Source organism: Naegleria lovaniensis (assembly GCF_003324165.1).
Source record: "Naegleria lovaniensis strain ATCC 30569 chromosome Unknown tig005, whole genome shotgun sequence".
NCBI lineage: Eukaryota > Heterolobosea > Eutetramitea > Acrasida > Naegleriidae > Naegleria > Naegleria lovaniensis.
In genome coordinates, this window is record NW_025407827.1 from 101,548 (window position 1) to 119,842 (window position 18,295).

General features: G+C 36.5%; 10 protein-coding genes across 10 annotated transcripts; 6 read left to right on the top strand and 4 right to left on the bottom strand.

The window, feature by feature from the left end:
* Positions 1-305: 305 nt before the first annotated feature.
* C9374_012415 (uncharacterized protein) lies at positions 306-2,105 on the top strand (the record flags this gene model as incomplete). Its single annotated transcript, XM_044688179.1, has 2 exons — positions 306-1,545; positions 1,663-2,105. The coding sequence occupies 2 exons, from the start codon at positions 306-308 to the stop codon at positions 2,103-2,105; spliced, it is 1,683 nt and encodes a 560-aa protein (XP_044554057.1).
* A 36-nt stretch (positions 2,106-2,141) lies between these two features.
* On the bottom strand, positions 2,142-3,394 carry C9374_012416 (uncharacterized protein; the record flags this gene model as incomplete). The annotated part of the gene is made up of 2 exons (XM_044688180.1): positions 2,142-2,635; positions 2,689-3,394. 2 exons carry the CDS (start codon positions 3,392-3,394, stop codon positions 2,142-2,144), a joined length of 1,200 nt encoding a protein of 399 aa, XP_044554058.1.
* Positions 3,395-3,533: 139 nt separating this feature from the next.
* On the bottom strand, positions 3,534-4,538 carry C9374_012417 (uncharacterized protein; the record flags this gene model as incomplete). Its single annotated transcript, XM_044688181.1, has 1 exon — positions 3,534-4,538. One exon carries the CDS (start codon positions 4,536-4,538, stop codon positions 3,534-3,536), a length of 1,005 nt encoding a protein of 334 aa, XP_044554059.1.
* Positions 4,539-4,654: 116 nt separating this feature from the next.
* On the top strand, positions 4,655-6,517 carry C9374_012418 (uncharacterized protein; the record flags this gene model as incomplete). Its single annotated transcript, XM_044688183.1, has 1 exon — positions 4,655-6,517. The coding sequence occupies one exon, from the start codon at positions 4,655-4,657 to the stop codon at positions 6,515-6,517; it is 1,863 nt and encodes a 620-aa protein (XP_044554060.1).
* A 128-nt stretch (positions 6,518-6,645) lies between these two features.
* On the bottom strand, positions 6,646-7,233 carry C9374_012419 (uncharacterized protein; the record flags this gene model as incomplete). The annotated part of the gene is made up of 1 exon (XM_044688184.1): positions 6,646-7,233. The coding sequence occupies one exon, from the start codon at positions 7,231-7,233 to the stop codon at positions 6,646-6,648; it is 588 nt and encodes a 195-aa protein (XP_044554061.1).
* Positions 7,234-8,659: 1,426 nt separating this feature from the next.
* On the top strand, positions 8,660-12,179 carry C9374_012420 (uncharacterized protein; the record flags this gene model as incomplete). The annotated part of the gene is made up of 4 exons (XM_044688185.1): positions 8,660-10,450; positions 10,497-10,707; positions 10,812-11,057; positions 11,233-12,179. The coding sequence occupies 4 exons, from the start codon at positions 8,660-8,662 to the stop codon at positions 12,177-12,179; spliced, it is 3,195 nt and encodes a 1,064-aa protein (XP_044554062.1).
* A 205-nt stretch (positions 12,180-12,384) lies between these two features.
* On the top strand, positions 12,385-12,915 carry C9374_012421 (uncharacterized protein; the record flags this gene model as incomplete). The annotated part of the gene is made up of 1 exon (XM_044688186.1): positions 12,385-12,915. One exon carries the CDS (start codon positions 12,385-12,387, stop codon positions 12,913-12,915), a length of 531 nt encoding a protein of 176 aa, XP_044554063.1.
* Positions 12,916-13,584: 669 nt separating this feature from the next.
* Positions 13,585-15,813, bottom strand: C9374_012422 (uncharacterized protein; the record flags this gene model as incomplete). The annotated part of the gene is made up of 1 exon (XM_044688187.1): positions 13,585-15,813. The coding sequence occupies one exon, from the start codon at positions 15,811-15,813 to the stop codon at positions 13,585-13,587; it is 2,229 nt and encodes a 742-aa protein (XP_044554064.1).
* A 520-nt stretch (positions 15,814-16,333) lies between these two features.
* C9374_012423 (uncharacterized protein) lies at positions 16,334-17,036 on the top strand (the record flags this gene model as incomplete). The annotated part of the gene is made up of 4 exons (XM_044688188.1): positions 16,334-16,461; positions 16,509-16,554; positions 16,595-16,732; positions 16,785-17,036. 4 exons carry the CDS (start codon positions 16,334-16,336, stop codon positions 17,034-17,036), a joined length of 564 nt encoding a protein of 187 aa, XP_044554065.1.
* Positions 17,037-17,545: 509 nt separating this feature from the next.
* On the top strand, positions 17,546-18,250 carry C9374_012424 (uncharacterized protein; the record flags this gene model as incomplete). Its single annotated transcript, XM_044688189.1, has 1 exon — positions 17,546-18,250. The coding sequence occupies one exon, from the start codon at positions 17,546-17,548 to the stop codon at positions 18,248-18,250; it is 705 nt and encodes a 234-aa protein (XP_044554066.1).
* Between the last annotated feature and the right edge of the window lie 45 nt (positions 18,251-18,295).

Consider the following 18,295-nt stretch of genomic DNA (forward strand, 5'->3'; position numbering starts at 1 on the left):
CTTGGGTATCACTTTGCTGACGTTGTATATATTGTGCTCATATCTATGTGAGAAGTATTTATTAAGGTTTTACAACTTTTTGATGCCAATTGGAATCAATGAGGTGTTTCCACCCCAACTTTAAGAGGAGAAGTGCGTTGTTGGATTTCTGTCGAGGGAAAGAGTTCTTGAATTAATGTACAAAACAAATCGTCTTGCAATACAAACGCAAAATAATAAAACACTATTTATTGAAATATTTGGTGAGTACAGTGAGGAAGTCAAAGAGACTTGGAGTTTTTGAAACTACTCCAACGTTCAAAAAAATGCTCCAACCCAATTCTGGTAGTGCGTCTTCTATTGGCAATTTGGAAACTTGTCAGGCACGCGCACCACAATCATCCGATCAACAACAGCAACAACAATCATCATCCACTTACTCATCACAAGTAATGTCATTACCAATGGAAATTTCTCCTCCTCTAGTTTCTCATCTCGAGTTCAATAACACGGATCCAGTCTATTCCATTCGAGATGATCGAATTCCATTGATATACTGTTCCGATAAATTTGTGTTGAATGATTTGGCACGAATGATGAAAAGTATTTCACCACAACGACGAATAATCAGTGCCTGTTCTCGTAACTGTACAACCAATAATTATGTCATTACTGATGATTTTAAATGCTATTCTCATAATGTCAAAAAAGATGATTTACATGTATCGGAACAGCAACCTGCAACGAGTAGCAGTCCTAATGCCAGTCCTAGGACTAATTTGGTAAAATCATCATCCAATATCTTTGATGTTGCCTCCAACGTTGGAAATGCATTCAATTTACGAGTCTATCAAGCTGCTGCAGGTTACAATCATACAGCCTTATTGGTCGATCGATTATATGAACAAAATCCTATTGACTCTGAACACAAAGTCATTCATTCAGCAAGTTATCCCAGTGCAACGAAATATCATTCACTCCCGAATGGAGAAACTGTGGTCGTACCTGAACTGTGTAGTATGGTGTGTCTGTTTTCTTCGGTTTCTAATTTTACCGAATCCCTCATTGTGGGTGGCTCACATGCTGTCAATATTCATACAGGGAAAATGATTCATTCCGCACACGATGCACACAATATTGGTTTGAATCGAGATTTGATTTGGCTTACTTCGTTGGAGCAGGCACTGGAGGAGAATGAATATGTAACGTTTTTAAGCTCGGCTGCTTTTACCATTGTTGCTGTTACCAACAGAGGACACTTACTGGGAATTGGATGTAATGATTTTGGGGATATTGGTCTACCGAAAAGTGTCAAACAACAACGAACCTTTAAGAGAATACCATCACCTTCCAATGAATTTTTTGTAAAAACATGTTGTGGAGATCACAATATTGCAGCTCTCACCAAAGATGGTAAACTCTATGTCACAGGTTGTAATTTTTCAAATGAACTTGGCGTCTCTGCAAGTTGTAGTTATGGCTTGACGCATTGCAAAAATGTGGACACTCCATCCGATCCCATTGTCGACATTGCATGTGAATATTACAAAATTTACATTTTAAAGAGTAAGTATTTTGAAGACTGTCATTAAGATTGAATTCATGTCTTTATTCGAATTTTCAATTGCAACCAATGTTTGCTTCATTTTCAAACGCTCTCATTGAAAATACACAAACTCACAGAGAGTAACACACTATGGACCATTCAAGACGGTAAAGTAGTCCCCATTGCTTTTTCAAAGCGATTCCTTTCCTCCTTTCCCCATCCTCCCACGATCAACATTGAGTGTTTAAGTGCTACAGCTTCCTCCATTCAGATCATTGCTCATGTGACCTCAGGTCCTCATTCCTACCGATTTCTAATGTCCAATTCTCTCGATAGAGATTTAATTATCAATGCCATTTCTGACATCTCATCTATATATCACTCCTCTAACGAATATGCCAACAACAGTCATTCTCAACAATATCAACTTTGCTCGACTGCTTACACTGGCTTCTTCTTTTGGAAGCCAAGATATCATGCCAAGTCAGAGGAGTTATTTAAGAAGCAATTACTTGCTCAAACATGTTCACCAAATTCTCGATATTTATGTAACGTTGCTGTGATGTGCAAAGAGTGGTAATAATAATATTGTGAAGACAAAGCAATCCAAAGCATTTTATTCCCATCTTTTGTTAAAAACTTGCATTTGCCAAGGAATAGGCACATCTGGAGTCAAGGTAACCTTGTGCAAAATCCTTCCATGATTCAAATCAATGGTTAACAAATCATAGGGATCATTAATAGTCGCTCCATTCACTTGCATCATACAATACATTTTTCTGCTCACAACATTGATGGGTCCTAATGGAGCTTGTATCATGAAATAATTTCCCTCAATCACTGCACCTGTTAGTAATTGAAAACGAACACTATCCAATGTCACCAAAGCTCGAGTGTAGGTATTATTTGCAGCATTCACAAGCCCAAGACCAATCATGAGACCTGTCATTGGATCGAATTCCATTGTTTGCATGTGATATCTATTCTCGACTTGTGTCCACAATTGACCAGTGGTCCCATCAAAGGCATACAAGTAATCGATTGGGGAGGATCTTGTTGGATACAAATCAAGCCACAATATATGATTCACTGGATCAAAACCATTCGCTCCTAAATCATTTGCAATTCATATTCAACCACATTGAAGACTCTTCAAGACTTACCTGCGGATGCTAAAAAAGCTGTCATTTCAGTTAATTTCACAATTTGGGAAAAATCAGGAGAGACCTTCAACAACACGATTTTGTTTTGTGTTTGGAGTTGCCGAGTTGTACCCACGACGAAAACGCCTCCTGTATTTTGATCGACAATGACGAGTTGTCCAAGTCCAACCAAAGGAGTTCTCGCATCTACCAACATGTCTATTCTTCGAACGATTAATCCACTTTGTAAACTCAGTCCCAATAATTCCACACGGTTACTGGTTCTGTTAAAAGTTGTGGTATAGAAAATTTGATTCTTGTAATCGATATCACTTTGTTGCTGAGCGAGAATTTGATCTCCTTTCGTCACAGGTGGTCCTACAGGAGAAGGACGTGCATTGAATGGATTCATTTTGAAAAGCTGTAGAAACTGAACATAGTAGAGTGCATAAATCTCTCCTTGCGATACATTCATGTTGGGTGAATAAGGATGCACTGTTTTCAAGGCCGTTATTGGTTCTGACTCACAAAGGTGAGCTCCACTAATCATAAGTACCAGTACTACCAAAGTAAGCATCACAATACGACTCGGATACATGGTCGTCTTGGTGGTGAGTTTTTTTCGAATAAGGTTTTGTCTCACAGCTGTGAAATCCCAGAAATAAGCAAACCGGAGTTGAAATAAGGAACCTTCGCTTGTTCTAGTACACACACCAGCACGAATCATGACCACGATTACAATGATTGGGATTACAACATGCAAGCATGATACTTGTGATTATTGGTAAACCGTTATTCTTCTCAAACCCAAATCACAAATATAGAGCATGCCTGTGAGCTCACATAGACACATTCCAAGTGCATGTTTAAATTCCTGATCTTCCATCAATCATGATCATTGAAAATGAGCCAAAAGAGGCCAAACACTCTCCTTCTAGTGTCACGATTTGAATTCTAAAGTTAGTACGATCATTGACAATCAAAAATTGTGACTTCTTGTCAAAAATGATGGACTGTGCACAATCAAACTCTCCTCTGTTGTCTCCTTTCTTTCCCAACGTTTTAACACACTTCCATTCATGACTTACACTCATTTTGAAAATTTTCAAGTTAATATCGGTACTTAACACAAATTGAAAATCATTCACAAATGCCAAACTGAATGGAGATGAACTTTGCTCCAAAGAAATACAATGAATGGTTATACCACTACGAGAATCCAAAATCTTTACCGATCGAGCATCCATATCGACACAAAATATTTGTTTTGAGTTTGGTCTCATTGTTACAGACATGGTTCGTGCAATATCTGTAGATTTCCAAATAGCTAATCCTCTATTATCCTTCAACAAGTATTTTTCCAAATCATACTTGTACAGACAATGGTTTTGATGACAGAACATTAGAATAGCGTCCATCATGATATTGACATTGTCATTATAATTTTCTTCTATACAGATACTGGTTGGGAAACGTGCTGGAGTTGAAACCGAGTATTTCAATTGTTTAGATTTCAGCTCAAATACATGAATACAAGCATTGTGGAAGTTGGCAACTAAAATACAGTTGTGATGGTAGGATATTTTGACATCCATCGGAACCATAGACATGATTCCCTTGCCCAAAGTACCCACATGTTCAAACTTTCCAGAAAATCCTTTTGTATATCTTTTCTTTCCCCATCTCATCTTGATCGTTAATTTGGAAAATAAATTCATATCGGAATTGCAAAATGGATCACTCATCATCATTTTGAGATCAAGTTTCTCCTGATAAAAATCAAATAAAAGTATTTTCGTTTTAGAACAATCGTTGCGGAAGAGAAGAACCTGGTTACTCGTAGTTCCTTGCGCATTGGTTGTGGAAAACATTTTTGTGGATGAAAAATAAAAAAACAAGCTTCACAGACACCACAAGCGCCGAATCAACGAAAAGCATATTTTCTAAGGCAAATTTAAAAATGCATTTATTGGTCATTTACAAAAAAATGCGTAAACGAAAACCTGTACTCTGGCATCTTGTATTAAACAACCCGTACATGGTGTTATTAATATTTGCAAATTTGGATATGACAACACTGTTTGGAAGTTGTAGTTTGGTGTGTAGAGAATGGTATGAATTGTTTTTTGATCCGAGTCTTGATGATGATTGTGGCTCGAGAGAACAGAACCATCATCATGAAAGGACCAATGATGAATCATTCCGCAAATCTCTTCTCAAAATTGTGTATTTAAATTGTATGGCCCAAACGATGGGATTGAAAAAGCAATGGAATCATTATTATGCATTGGACGATGAAGTATTTTTACATTTTGATGAAATTAAATCGGTCCTATTGAAAAACGATGAGTTAGCTGCGTTTTCTCAATTGCTCTCCAAATCGGACAGGAAGAAGAAGAAGAAGCAGAACACTTGTAGAAAATATCTGACTATTAATTCCGTTTGTGAACTCATTCCAATGATTAGATATCCATACAAAGCCTTGAAATTTTCGAACGAAAATTCGAGACTGGTAAAAACCACTCAACATACTCAAACAAACGTGAAATCTTTTCCTCTTACCCGTTGGAAATTTGCATTGAGAAATGACTGTAGTTTTTCGATTTGCCATTATTTAATGGCTCATACTTTTCGAGTTGACACAAAACTACGCTTGGACATTACATGTACAATGACACAGAAGAGCCTTCTTACGACACCCATATCCGTGTTTAATGAAAGGTCAATTTCTGTCATGAAAATAGAAATGGTGTATCATCCTCAATTTCAAAAACGATACAAGAACAAGTTCAATATCAATGGAAAGAAAGAATGCTACGTTTACTCAGTTTATTTATTATTTGCAGCTGGAGGAATATTATATTTGAAAAAGTATTTAATTTGTGACTATTTGAGCGGAAATGTAGATTATGTGGAAGATGTGAACAATTATTTGAAACCGTTGAAATTGGAGAACCAGATCTATCGATCTCCCTCTCAGTTTTCATTTACAGTCGGAGATTGGGACTCACAAACACTCGATATTGTCCTATTTATCGATCATGTTCGACAAATTGTGTATGTTTGTGTCGACAACATGTGTGTATGTGGATTTACCAGCAATGAGCAAGCTCAAAAACACAAGCTTTACTTATATGCACCTCTACAAGTCGTCCCTTTTGAAAGTTTCAATTCAGATCGTCCATTATTGTCTGCGTATGCATTTAATGTTACAAGGGCTGCTCAACAAGAAGGTATTACTTTGGCCAACCCCTCTCACTATTCTGACTTTGTGTTATTGGAACTCAAAATGGCATGTCACGAGGTTAGTTATAGGGAAGATGAAGGTTTTGTGTATGCCGAGAAATTCTATGTTGCTATTGCTAAAAAACTCGAATGTGATCATCAAGAACATCCATACTCCATTCAATGGAAACGTTTCTCTCAATTTCTGCTTTACAAGGAATTATCATTCAAAAGCTATGGAACAGATGGTTCACCCATGATTTGTGCAAAATTTATCGATCAGGGACGACATCTCCAAGTCAAGGCTGACTATTATGAAACATCGTACGATGATAATTATGGAATCTATGAGCTAACTGTTACATATGTCACACACACTCTAGTTTATAATTCCATGTCTTGTTCATCAAATTTCACCTCAATAGAAGATTTAAAAGGTGTAAACAACAATTTGACCTTTCCCCATCACTTGGTATTGGACACTTCACTGAATTTATGTATACCATCCTTTGATCGAGCCATGTTTGCAACGGATGTTTTGGAAGTGCTGACCTTTGATTTGAATAGTAGATGTGCGTTGAGAATAGATATATTGAATAAGAGATATGAATTGGTGTTTTTTTGAGAGACTTTTACGACTCTTGACCGTTTCAAGCTTGCTACAGAACATGCCTCAGTGAATCAGATAACTGAGAACTGATGAAGGGTGGATATATCATGACGCAAGAACAATGAATGCGATTGGATTTGAATTTATTTGGAATTACATTGTAATTTCATTAAATTCTTCAACAGTTTACGGTAAGGAGAATTCTTCTTCTTGGCGCTCTTCTTGACCTTTCTTGCAATCTTTTTCAATACCTTTTTAGCTTTTTGCAATTGCTTTCTCAATTTAGCTATTTGTTTTTTACACTTTCCAAAATGCTTCTTCTTCTTGCTTGCTCTTTTACAGGTCTTGTTTTTCAATTTGATGGAACGAACACATTTCACAATCTTGGAAGCTACCAATCGTCCCTTCTTCAACAATGGATCCTTCTTGACCAACTTGTTCATGATAGCTAAAGCCTTACCCTTTTTTCTCTTCTTATGTTTCTTTCTAAGTTTTTTCAACAAATCGATCATAGGTTGGTTGAATCCGTACAATGTAGTTGCAGCGGCCACAACACTCTTTCCCTTCTTTTTCTTTCCCTTCTTGTTCTTGATGAAGGTCACAAAGAATAGAGTGTTGATGGCAGTTTCTTCTGCACTGTCATGTTCTGCTTGCACCAAAGAGGTGTACATGCACAACATGGCAATTGTGCACAACAGCAGCACAATCAAAGTCTTGAAAGAGGATTTCATATTGAAACTATTTTTTTTTGATATCCAAGTCGTGCGTTGGTCAAGTCAGTGAAATTATTGGATAGTAGCATACCATTTGAGGATTGTCAGTGATAATCACGAAAGATACGTGATGGTCTCTTGAGAACGACGTTTTGATGTCCGTTCCAATTTGCAGAATAGACCGGCAACCATTTCTCATTGCAACAATCGTTTAAAAATAAGATTAAAAATAAACAAAAGGGAGCATGGTCTAGTGGTATGATTCCTGCTTTGGGTGCAGGAGGCCGTGGGTTCGATTCCCACTGCCCAGTGGAAATTTTTACTTTGCGTTCAAAACAACAAACCCTGTCAATCATGGATCCACATTTAAATCTTCTTTATTGGAAAAACATTCATTAATGGTTGTACTCCTCAGACAGGGAATGAATTCAATGAACCGATTTATTTTGAGTTCTCACTATTCCCCTTCAAGTGGTCAATGGGATCGATCAAGTCCTTAAATCTTTGGAAACGTTCGGAATACCTTTGCCTTTTTGTTTCAGGTTGTAACTGATATCTTTCATCATATCGCTGCACCAATTCCCACCAATCCTTTGTCAAATTTTTGCATTCATTGATTTTAGAAATTTCAGGAGTACGTGGGGCCTCATTCATGCCATCCATTAACACTTTGGCGTAGTTAGGAATTAATCTTCCTTGGTATAACTGTTCTCCTTGATTTGCCAATTTGAATGCTGCGACTAATTCCATACACTTGCTGTATTCTCTGTATCGCTTAAGTATTTCATTTTCCATCTCAAACGATTCTTTTGATTGTGTATATTACCCAAGGCAACCTTAACAATCTCACCGAGTGGTGCAAACTGTTTCATAAATGGACTGTAAAAAACATTGGCGCTGGCCAAAATTATTCGTCACCCAATCAGGAAGATGTTTGGCTGTTGTGGTATTCTTTTGTGAAATGCAACGATTTATATGGCGCCAAAAAAAATTGTTGTGGCTGTCCTAACACTCCATTTCATACCCTTAAAAAACTTATGATGTTGTGAAATGGAATGATCTAAGGGACATACTTTAGTTTAGAAATGTTCAAACATCGATTAAAAAAAACAGATACAACAATTTAAATATTGCTTGAACAAAACTGTGAGAAGGATGGTTCAACAAGTTCAACACAATGTTTCTCTGTGTTTCATTGAAGTTCAACGATTCGAGTCATGCAACTCTCATTGATCTTTCCCACACACTTTATCATTTCCATTTCATTTCGAATCTGTAATGAAGAAACCAAGTAACGCAGACATTTATTCTTTCCAAAGTCTCTTGTACTTGGTTTCTCACTCCCTCGAAATACCTTCTATATTGAATTTGTCAAATAAAAGTGGGAACATCGAATCCTGTCAATTCTGGATGAATAGCAAAAAAAAACGTACTTCACACTCCTATGGAACAAGCAACTCCGGTGTGGAAGCATCAACATGGGTCATCAACATGGACCCTCACGAGCTCACGCCTCGTGAAAAGTATCTTCTTGGCCGTGATGATGCTTCTAGCGGTTCTCACCCTGTCACTTGCCAACGCATCATCCTCACCCAGATCCATTCCTTTCGTCTCTCTCATTCACGAAGAGAATGCTCGTTCCTCCCACGAACAAACCACTCGTTCCTTCCAACTCAATCATGAAAACAATTTAATGAACAACTTGAATCAATTACAAACTCTCATGAATCGAAGAGAAATGATTTCTTCCATTGTCTCTCCTCCTTCTTCCATGAAGAGAGATGAAAATATGGATTCCGAAACCATGATTGTGAAACAACTCGATGAACCTCGTAGTCAATTTATTATCAAATTGAAACATCAAGCAACACATTCACAACAACAACATGAATTTGTTCAATCGGTCATCCAATCTGGAAAACCTTTGGGTTATGGTGATGTGTTTTCTGTGGTCATGAAAACTTCAGAAATCATTACTCATACGAGTGCATTGAACAACATGTTGGATGACAAACCCATTGAATGGATTGCTGAATATGAACCAAGATTCAAGAGTGATTTGAATTTTCCAAAAATTCAACAATTAGCTCTCGAACAAATGAATTTGGAAAATCATGTCAAGAACTCGGAGAGTACTACTACTAGTACTACTCGTGTCTCAGACAACAATAATATTAATAATACTGATGAAGACGTCGACCATGACAACTTGTTTGTGCCAGTTATTATTACCATTCTTCCTTCTCTAGATGCTGTACGTGTGAACAAGGAACTTGAAGAGGCCAAACTCATTGCTTCTGAATTGAATTTGAAATTCTCTCAATTATTTCCTTCGAACAACAACAACAAGAAGATGCTTTCTCAAATTCATGTCACTGATCAGAACAAACTTGAAATGAGTTTCTCTCCTCTCATTGCTCAACAAGTGGGTGAAATTTTGAAAAATCATCCTCATGTACATTTCATTGAGAGAAGACATGTTTATCAATTGTTTAATAAGAAATCAAGTGTCATAATGCAAGGTTATGGTCCTTCTCCAAGTGTAGGAATGTCTGCCGTTCCTTTTTATGAAATGGGAATTTTAGGAAATGGACAAATTGTCGGAGTTTCAGATACAGGCATTGATTGGGATAATTGTTTATTTAGAGATGCTTTGAATCCAACCGTGAGAACCAATACTCTCAATTTTGATCATCGCAAAATTGTGAAATATGATACTGTGAGTGTTTATTCCGGTTGGACCACTTACACTTCGGATGGTCACGACGGAGTGGATGGTCACGGAACTCACGTCGCCGGTTCTGTGTGTGGCAGTATTCAAAATATGACGTATGATTCAAGTGTCAATCCAATCAATGAGTATCATGGAATAGCTCCCAATGCCAGACTCTATTTTACAGATTTACAAAAAACTGGAAATCCACAATTATTAATACCTTCATCGTATCAAACTGACATTTTCAAACCTGCGTATGACACCGGAGCAAGAATTTTCTCAAATTCATGGGGAGCAAGTGCTGAAGCTTACTTTTCATGTAGTTATGATTGTAAGGATTGTATTTGGAGAGTTTCAGTGAGTGGTTATAGAGCTGGACAGAGAGTGAGTGATGACACTTGTCGAGCATTGTTTGGAAGTGACACTTGTTGCTCTGTTTTCAACAAGTATAACGCTCAATGTCAAGATGTGGATCAAGCATTATGGAAGAATCAAGATAGTATCATTCTTTTTGCACAGGTAAGGAATTTTTGAATTTGAAATTGATTGCTGACTTTTATGTAAGGGTAATTCTGGAGCAATTTCTTCGAAAGGAAATGTTGGATCTCCTGCAGTTGCAAAGAATTCAGTCTCTGTAGGTGCCAGTATGACTTCAAATGCTGCATTCCAAGATTCAGTTTATTATGAAGATTATAAAAACAAAATTCAAAATGCCGGATTGCCATTCTCTACTACTGCGGAATGTTGTTCCTATGTTGGAGAGAAGCAAGATATTGGTAAGTATTGTGAGGTGTCGATCGAGATGAATATTCAAATTTACCAATGATTCAACTCAAAATTAAATTTGAAACAATGAATTTCTAAATTTGGGAAAAAAAAGTTCGAGGTTACTGCTGTCCAAGTGAAGTGAAAAGCAAGTATACCAACAATCCAAGTATTTACAATGAGAACAATTTGGCTTACTTTAGCTCGAGAGGTCCAGCTGTTGGTGACAGAATCAAACCTGACGTCACTGGAATTGGTTACAATGTTGTTTCTGGCCATTCGGATGGTTCTACTAGCACAAATCAGTGCAGTACTATTGGTCCAGTTCAAGCTAATTCAGCAGCCCTCATGACCAATCAAGGTATGTATTTGAATGGTGTTGAATGTGTGTCATCTTTGTGTGACCATTATTGTTCACATGTTTTGAAAATTTATTTCTAACTTTCAATCTTTGGAAAAAATCAAAATCTCTGAATGAACAACCACGTATTTCATACTACTACTCATATTGATCATTGAAATATTCACATTTACAGGAACTTCGATGGCAACTCCATTGACTGCTGGAGCCGTTGCATTATTAAGAGAGTTTTTCCAAAACAAGAAGAGTATTATCACTCCAAGTGGTCCATTATTGAAAGCTGCTCTCGTTCATAGTTCCATTCCCATGTCAGGTTCAGTTGCATACTCTACCGATGAAACTCAACGACGAAAACTCTCCCAGTTGGGAACTCCAAACTCTTACGAAGGTTTCGGTCGAGTTTTTTTGGGAAGTTTATTGAACAATCAAGATGGCACTCCATTAAGTATGAGTATTAATGAAAAATCCTTCTCCAATACTGGTGAATCTCTTCGATTATGTTTTAAGAGAAAGAGTACTCAAACTGTGAAAACTTCTCCATTCTTTAAGGCTACACTTGCTTGGTATGATTATCCTGGAAGTGTTGCTGTCACACCTCAATTAATCAGTGATTTGAATTTATTTGTTAATACCTATGTGAGCAGTAGTAGCAGTAGTGGAAATGACAATTCAAAACCTTCACAACTTACAGTCATTGCTGGTAATTATGGAAACAAATTGGACACAACGAATAATGTCGAAAGAATTGTTGTGGAACAATTGCCAGAAGTCTCCAATTCAGACAGCAATTCTTCTGTTTATGTGAGTGTTGCAGTTTATATTACATCAATCATGACAGGTGTGAGTCAACCATATGCCTTGTTATTGACCTATCCAACTGAGATGTTTGAACAAGTATCAACAGATTCATGTGTCTATAGCACGGACTTGCCTGTTATTATTTCGGATGGAGCAATTGCTGGAATTGTTATTGGATCATTGTTGGCAGTGGTATTGGTAGTAGCTGTGATTGCAGTCATTGTGTATTTGGTGTTGAGAAGCCGTAAGGGAAAGGTACCTTCTCAACCAGGTATGCATGAAAATCTCATTTCAGATTATGCTTATTATAGCAAGAGAAATTAAGGTGTGAAAAATGTCAATACCCTTTTTTTTTAATACTCTGTAAATATGCAAGGTTGTTTCAATAGATTTAGTATAAATAATTAAACCATTAATTTTCTATTAATTTATGCTGAATTTCACATTCATTTTCTAATAATTCCTGCTTGATAGAATGGTGTGAAAATATTGATTGAATCCACAAAACTTTAATTAAAAATTGAAAAAAATGTCATCATCGGAGCAACAAATATCCACCCCATCACCTCCCAAGAAAAGTAAACAAGAAGAAAAATTACAGAAAATCCGAGAAAGTAGAACTCTTGAATTTATTCGTCCTCATCGGTGCGATATTCGTTTGGAAGAATTCTATGCTGGAACGTGGGCAACATTTAATCCACTTGTATCTTTTAAATTATTTTCAACCTATGTAAAATGTTTACGTTCCGAAGTTGGACAGGAGCCCACCACTCCACTTCATTACATTAGTGATGATGCCTATAATATTTACAAAAAAGTCTATCAAGATGGAAGAGTGAGGGGAAAGTTTTTTCAAAATACTGAAACTACAATGGCAAAAGAAAGGATAGCCCAAAAACAACAGCAACAAACAACACTATCCACGTCAGCGACGACTAGGAATAACTTTGAAAATTCATCCATGACGGAAACAAACACACCTCAGAACACGAGTCAAACTACCATTACGCAACAGCCAACTCTGACCTTACCTGAATTGCAAAGATTAAAGAAGAAGTAATTCAAGACCCTCCTTCCACTCCTTGACACGAAGGGTTGTGAGAAATTATACTTTTGAAGTAAATTTAAGGGATTTGAAGTCAATTAGTTTATTACACTTGTAAATCTCTGAAATTTACTTCAAAAGTATAATTTATGAGAGAGGAGTGCGAAAATTTTCTCCGTTCGATCTATCGACCAACCTAGGAGCAGAAGGAAGCAGGTATACCGCATGAGTAATCAGAAAATAAGTGCGGTCAAAAATAAGACGTTTATCTACCATCGAAAAATACCGTCGATTAAAATACTGCTGGACGAATACGGATGGAGAATATCCCTGGTTAAAATACTGATGGATATTAACCATGGCATCAAGGACGACATAATACAACAGGGCAATTACATGTGCATAATACTGGTCATCAAAATACCGTCGGAAAAGTAAATGAGGAAAATACTGACCGACGAATATATGACATATTTTACTGCTCGACCAATACTGTCGGATGAAATACCACTGGCAAGATATGGACGGAGAATAATATTGACAAAATAATGATTGAAATTAATTATGATAACAACGACGGACAATACCTTCGGATTGGTTCGGATGAAAGTACCACGAATTATTTTCATCGATACTTTGTTGAATAAGACTTGTTGATTTTTGAAATATTTAGAAAATTAATATTTATTTACAAAAATTATAACAAAATGCAAATTGATTCAATTGCCACTTTAACCCAGATGGCAATGAATAGCAAATACAGCTACATTTAGACTTGACTTTGCTGATATCTATTGCTGATAGCATTAGTTGTGGAATGCATTTGAGGTGATACATATAGGAAACGTTATCCATGTGTTTCACTTCAAAGATCAAGGAACTAAGAACTACCTTATCAGTTACTTGTTTAACGAACGCAATGTTCATTTCTCCTTGATCCGTTTCAAATAGGACAAAAATGTCTTTTTCAAGCTTGAATTCTGGTTCTTTTGCTCTTGGTATCAATTTTCTGCATTGAGGATATTTTGTAAAAAGAGCTTTCATGACCATTTCTCGTTCAGAAGCCCTTTTTTCAAGCTGTTTTTTGTTACTTTTGTCATTGAATTGCTTGTACGTGGAATGTTTTAACTCATAGAGGAGAGTCCAAAACCAAGTAACATGACCAATATCATCGACATCCTCAAATATATGACAGCCTGCATGAAAGTTTGGAAATTTACACTTTTCGGATCCAAAACAGTTTCTATATGCAACTCGCCACGCTACATAGAGTTTCTCGGCTTCTTTTAAGTCGTGGTCTGTATGGTCAAACCGCAACAATCGAACAAAATACTGCAAATGTAAAATCCAACACTCATATAGTTTTTGTCTCTTCTCCAAAGTATTATCTGAATATTTGGTATTTAGGAATAGAAATTTGTACCAAATTGGAGCGCTTATTGCTATAAATTCAAGCATCTCTGTTCCGGATAGTTTGTCAATATCACTGTACATTGTAATCCTTTTGCCATTCGGCAACCTTTCTCTCTCACAAACATCCAAAAAATCGTCCATGATTGTTGAGTAATGAATTGCTTTCATTGTTCTTTTAAATTGGGTTCGAAAAGTTCCTTGGATCTCTAAATGGAAAAAATCAATTAAGGCTTTGTGAAATGCATCCACAGTATTAGGATATTTTAAAAAAGGATTATCTATGATATGCAGAACAGGTAATTCTCGTAATTTTTGCGTTATTTTCGCTTTAGATAATTTCAAATCTTTGAATTGCATTTCTTCCCATATTAAGGGTTTAAAACCCTTGTCCTTTGTTCTGTCATTTGATCTTAAATCGATGCTATTAATAACAGTGTTTGCTTCAAATATATTTCTTTTCTCGAAATGCGTGACATACTTTGGATCTTCTATCGTAGACGCTCCAAATAAACAATCTGGTGTTTTATGTTGATTATCATAAATTCCTTCACAACGGCTACATTCTTCTTTCATGAGTTGCAAGGAATACATCTTCTCGACTGTGTCCCATAAAAACCCTGCAACAACAATCTGAAATTTTCTAGACTCACCTGTAGAGGGATCTTCTATTTCAATTATCTCCCCATCAAGGTGATTAATTTCTTTCATCAAATGGCTTGTCATTGTCCAAAAATCGCAGTGAGTTTTTGAGAACCCAAGTAAGCTTATAGATTCAAGTTTTCTCATGAAGTCGCTATTGAAATTCAACAAACTTGAGTACACTCCACATGTTGATGTTGACTTTGTTCTGAATTTTACAAAATCGTCCACATATATCAGCATCACAAGAGGGAATATATCACTTTGACACTTCTCCAAAATTTTGTTGAATATTTTAGATTGAAATGGTTGCTTGGTTGCAAACTGTTGTTGATGCTTTTCTCGGTTGAGACATAATTGGTTGACCAAATACGGATCCATTAACATGTTTCGAATAGTATCTTGTACAGAGTAAAGGATGAAATTATCATTGAACTGCATGGGTTTTTGGGGATTCAAATTATTTCCTCTTGCTTTCAAGGTATCATAGCTCACAAATAATTTCATCAACTCAGGACGGTCTTTAAATGTTGATTTCAGCATTTGAATCATGAAATTATATGCTTGTTTAGAAATTCCAAAGTGATTGATTAACATAAAACAACATAATTCTTCAAAACTTTCAAAAGGGTGATCTTTAGGGAAGTGAAATTCTTGTTCATGCTCGCACGAGTGATTTGATACATATGGCATAGATTGTTTCAGTTTCTCAAAAAATTCAAATATTGGAAATGGTGTTTGTACTAAATTCTGCACGTCAGCAGTGAGAGCTTCTAAGTTCATCAATAAACCACCAATATCACAACCTTCCTCCATAACAACCACTCCTGTCGTTTTCTTGTTGTTTTTTTCGTCATCCATTTTATCCTCATGTTTGCGTTTTTTTAAAAACGAACACAAATGACCACAATGATTTTTGATGATATGAGAATAATAATGATCAAACTCTGTCGTTTGTTCGGAACAACACTTGAAAACGGGGTTCTGAGCTTCATCTTTGTTTGAACATCTTTTCATGTGTTTTAAAAAATTGGATGCATGAGAGTCGGAGAAGCAATCTTTGCAAAAAGGACAAGTGAAGTAAGTTGTGCCGCATGAAAAACAAGTGCATTTGATAGAGGGATTCAAGGTTTTACACTTTGCCGAATTATGGATATACAATTCCAAATCATGTACATTGCACTTGTGGCACATTCTCAAGGAAACCATGTCAAAGAATTTGGATTCGGCCTTGTTCTGAAGCATGATATTTTTTTTTGTAAAGAAAACGCTTCCTGTGCGCGCTCGATCTGAACTCGCTTACAAAAACTTCTCTCCAATAGTTTCAAAGTTGACCCGTTTAAATATTTTCAAAAATCAAAACAAAAAAAAACCAATCATAATGCCAACTGACACTGTAAGGGGTATCAAGAAGAAACGTAATCGAAAAAACATTTCTTATATAGCTCCATCATTAAATATAACACTTTTTCAAGAAAGCAAGCAATTCTTAACTCAGAACAACGCAAGGTTTGTTTCTTGTCAATATTTCTTGGTGATCATTTCTTTCCATGAAGCATCAAACAATGTTGTAAATTGAAATTTCATTCATTTCTCTCCCAAGTAAGTTGTAATGTTGTTCCTATAAATTTTAATTCTTCAGATCTGTTCTAATCCCCAAACACAAGAGCAAAAGCTTCAACTTTCAGACACAGTGGTTACTCATGTTAAAACATTTTGTTCAAGTCTTCCAAACTATAGTATTCTTTCAGATTGTGATAAATCCCAGGTAGATGAAATAGTAAGTTGTGTTTGTTATTTGTTTGACTAAATTTCACAACAATCGTTTTTAGTTGATAAAGATATGCAGGAAACATATAAGTCAAATATTTGTGAACGCAAAAAAGAAGGCGAAACTTCGTAGAAGATCTGGAGTCTCAAAAAGCAAAAATTCAGACAACCTTTTTGACTTTGAAAACGACGAAGATGTGTATGACATCAATTCTGAGGAATATAAATTGTATCAAGAGCATTTACGTAAATCATCATCAGCGAAAATGAGACGCTCAAGACCTGTCAACCCTGCCAACGTTGTTGAGTTGTAAATTATGATGCCAATAAAATTTAAAATGCATTTGCAATAACAATTTTAAATCAAATATTGAACCAAAAAAATTTCAAATTGAATTAAAATAAAATAAGAAGATTTCTATCATTATCGTCGATAGTAACAGCCACAGGTGTTGTGGTAGGTTATTTCAACAGTATTTCCGTCGTTATTTCGTTCATTAAACCTCCATTATTAGAATATTTAACATGATGCTTCTTCCGGCTGTATTTTGTGTCTTGGTGGATTCTTTTCGTCAGTAACTCCCGACAGTATTTTTTATCTCGAGTTTTACCGTCGGCTGTACCTGCGGAAACAAGCTTGAATCACCTTCGAAATAACAGACCGCAATAAGGAGACACTACTTATGCACAATATGCATTCAATAAGCTTCATTTACTACCGACGATAACTATGTAAAATACAGACGCGATTCTCTGCTCCTAGGAACCTTGCCTTCTCTTCAAATCTCTACAAAAAAATTCATCATCATCATCATTGAGGAATATGTCCCTTGTTGAATTTCTCACTTCGCCTCTTGGACTGGGTCTGAGTGTTGGACTCACTCTGGTCATCATTTACTTTGTTTTCTTCACTGGAAATTCTGATGAAACACCAACCAATGAAACCGATGAAATTGTGCACTCCAATAGAGCTGGAATTACTCGTAAGGAAGTTGCCGAACACAACTCGATGGATGATTTATGGGTTATTATTGATAACAAGGTGTATGATTTGACCAAGTTTGCACCCTCTCATCCTGGTGGTGATGTTATTGCCCGTAATGCTGGTGGTGATGCTACTGCCGGATTCTATGGTATTCAACATCCCGAGAGAGCCTTTGTTGAAATTGAGGACATGATTGTTGGTACTTTGAAGGAAGAGGAACACGCCAGATACATTACTCCAGAAGAAATCGCCAAGCACAACACTGAGAAGGATTGTTGGATTGTTATTGCCACTCGTGTTTATGACGTTTCTCCCTTCCTAAAGACTCATCCTGGAGGTGTTTCAGCAATTATGAAGTACGCCGGTGGTAAACAAGATGCTACCAAGGCTTTCCTCGATAATCCAAGCCATCCATTCCCTGATGCCAAGTCTGATTTGTATCCACTCTTCATTGGATACGTTTCCAAGGATGGAGTCAATCCATTCTCTGACAACAAGAAGAAGGCAGCAGTCGAAAAACAAAAGAAACTTGCTGTTAAATAACTTTTTCAACAATCTAGCTCTCTAACCATTGATCATCACATGCCA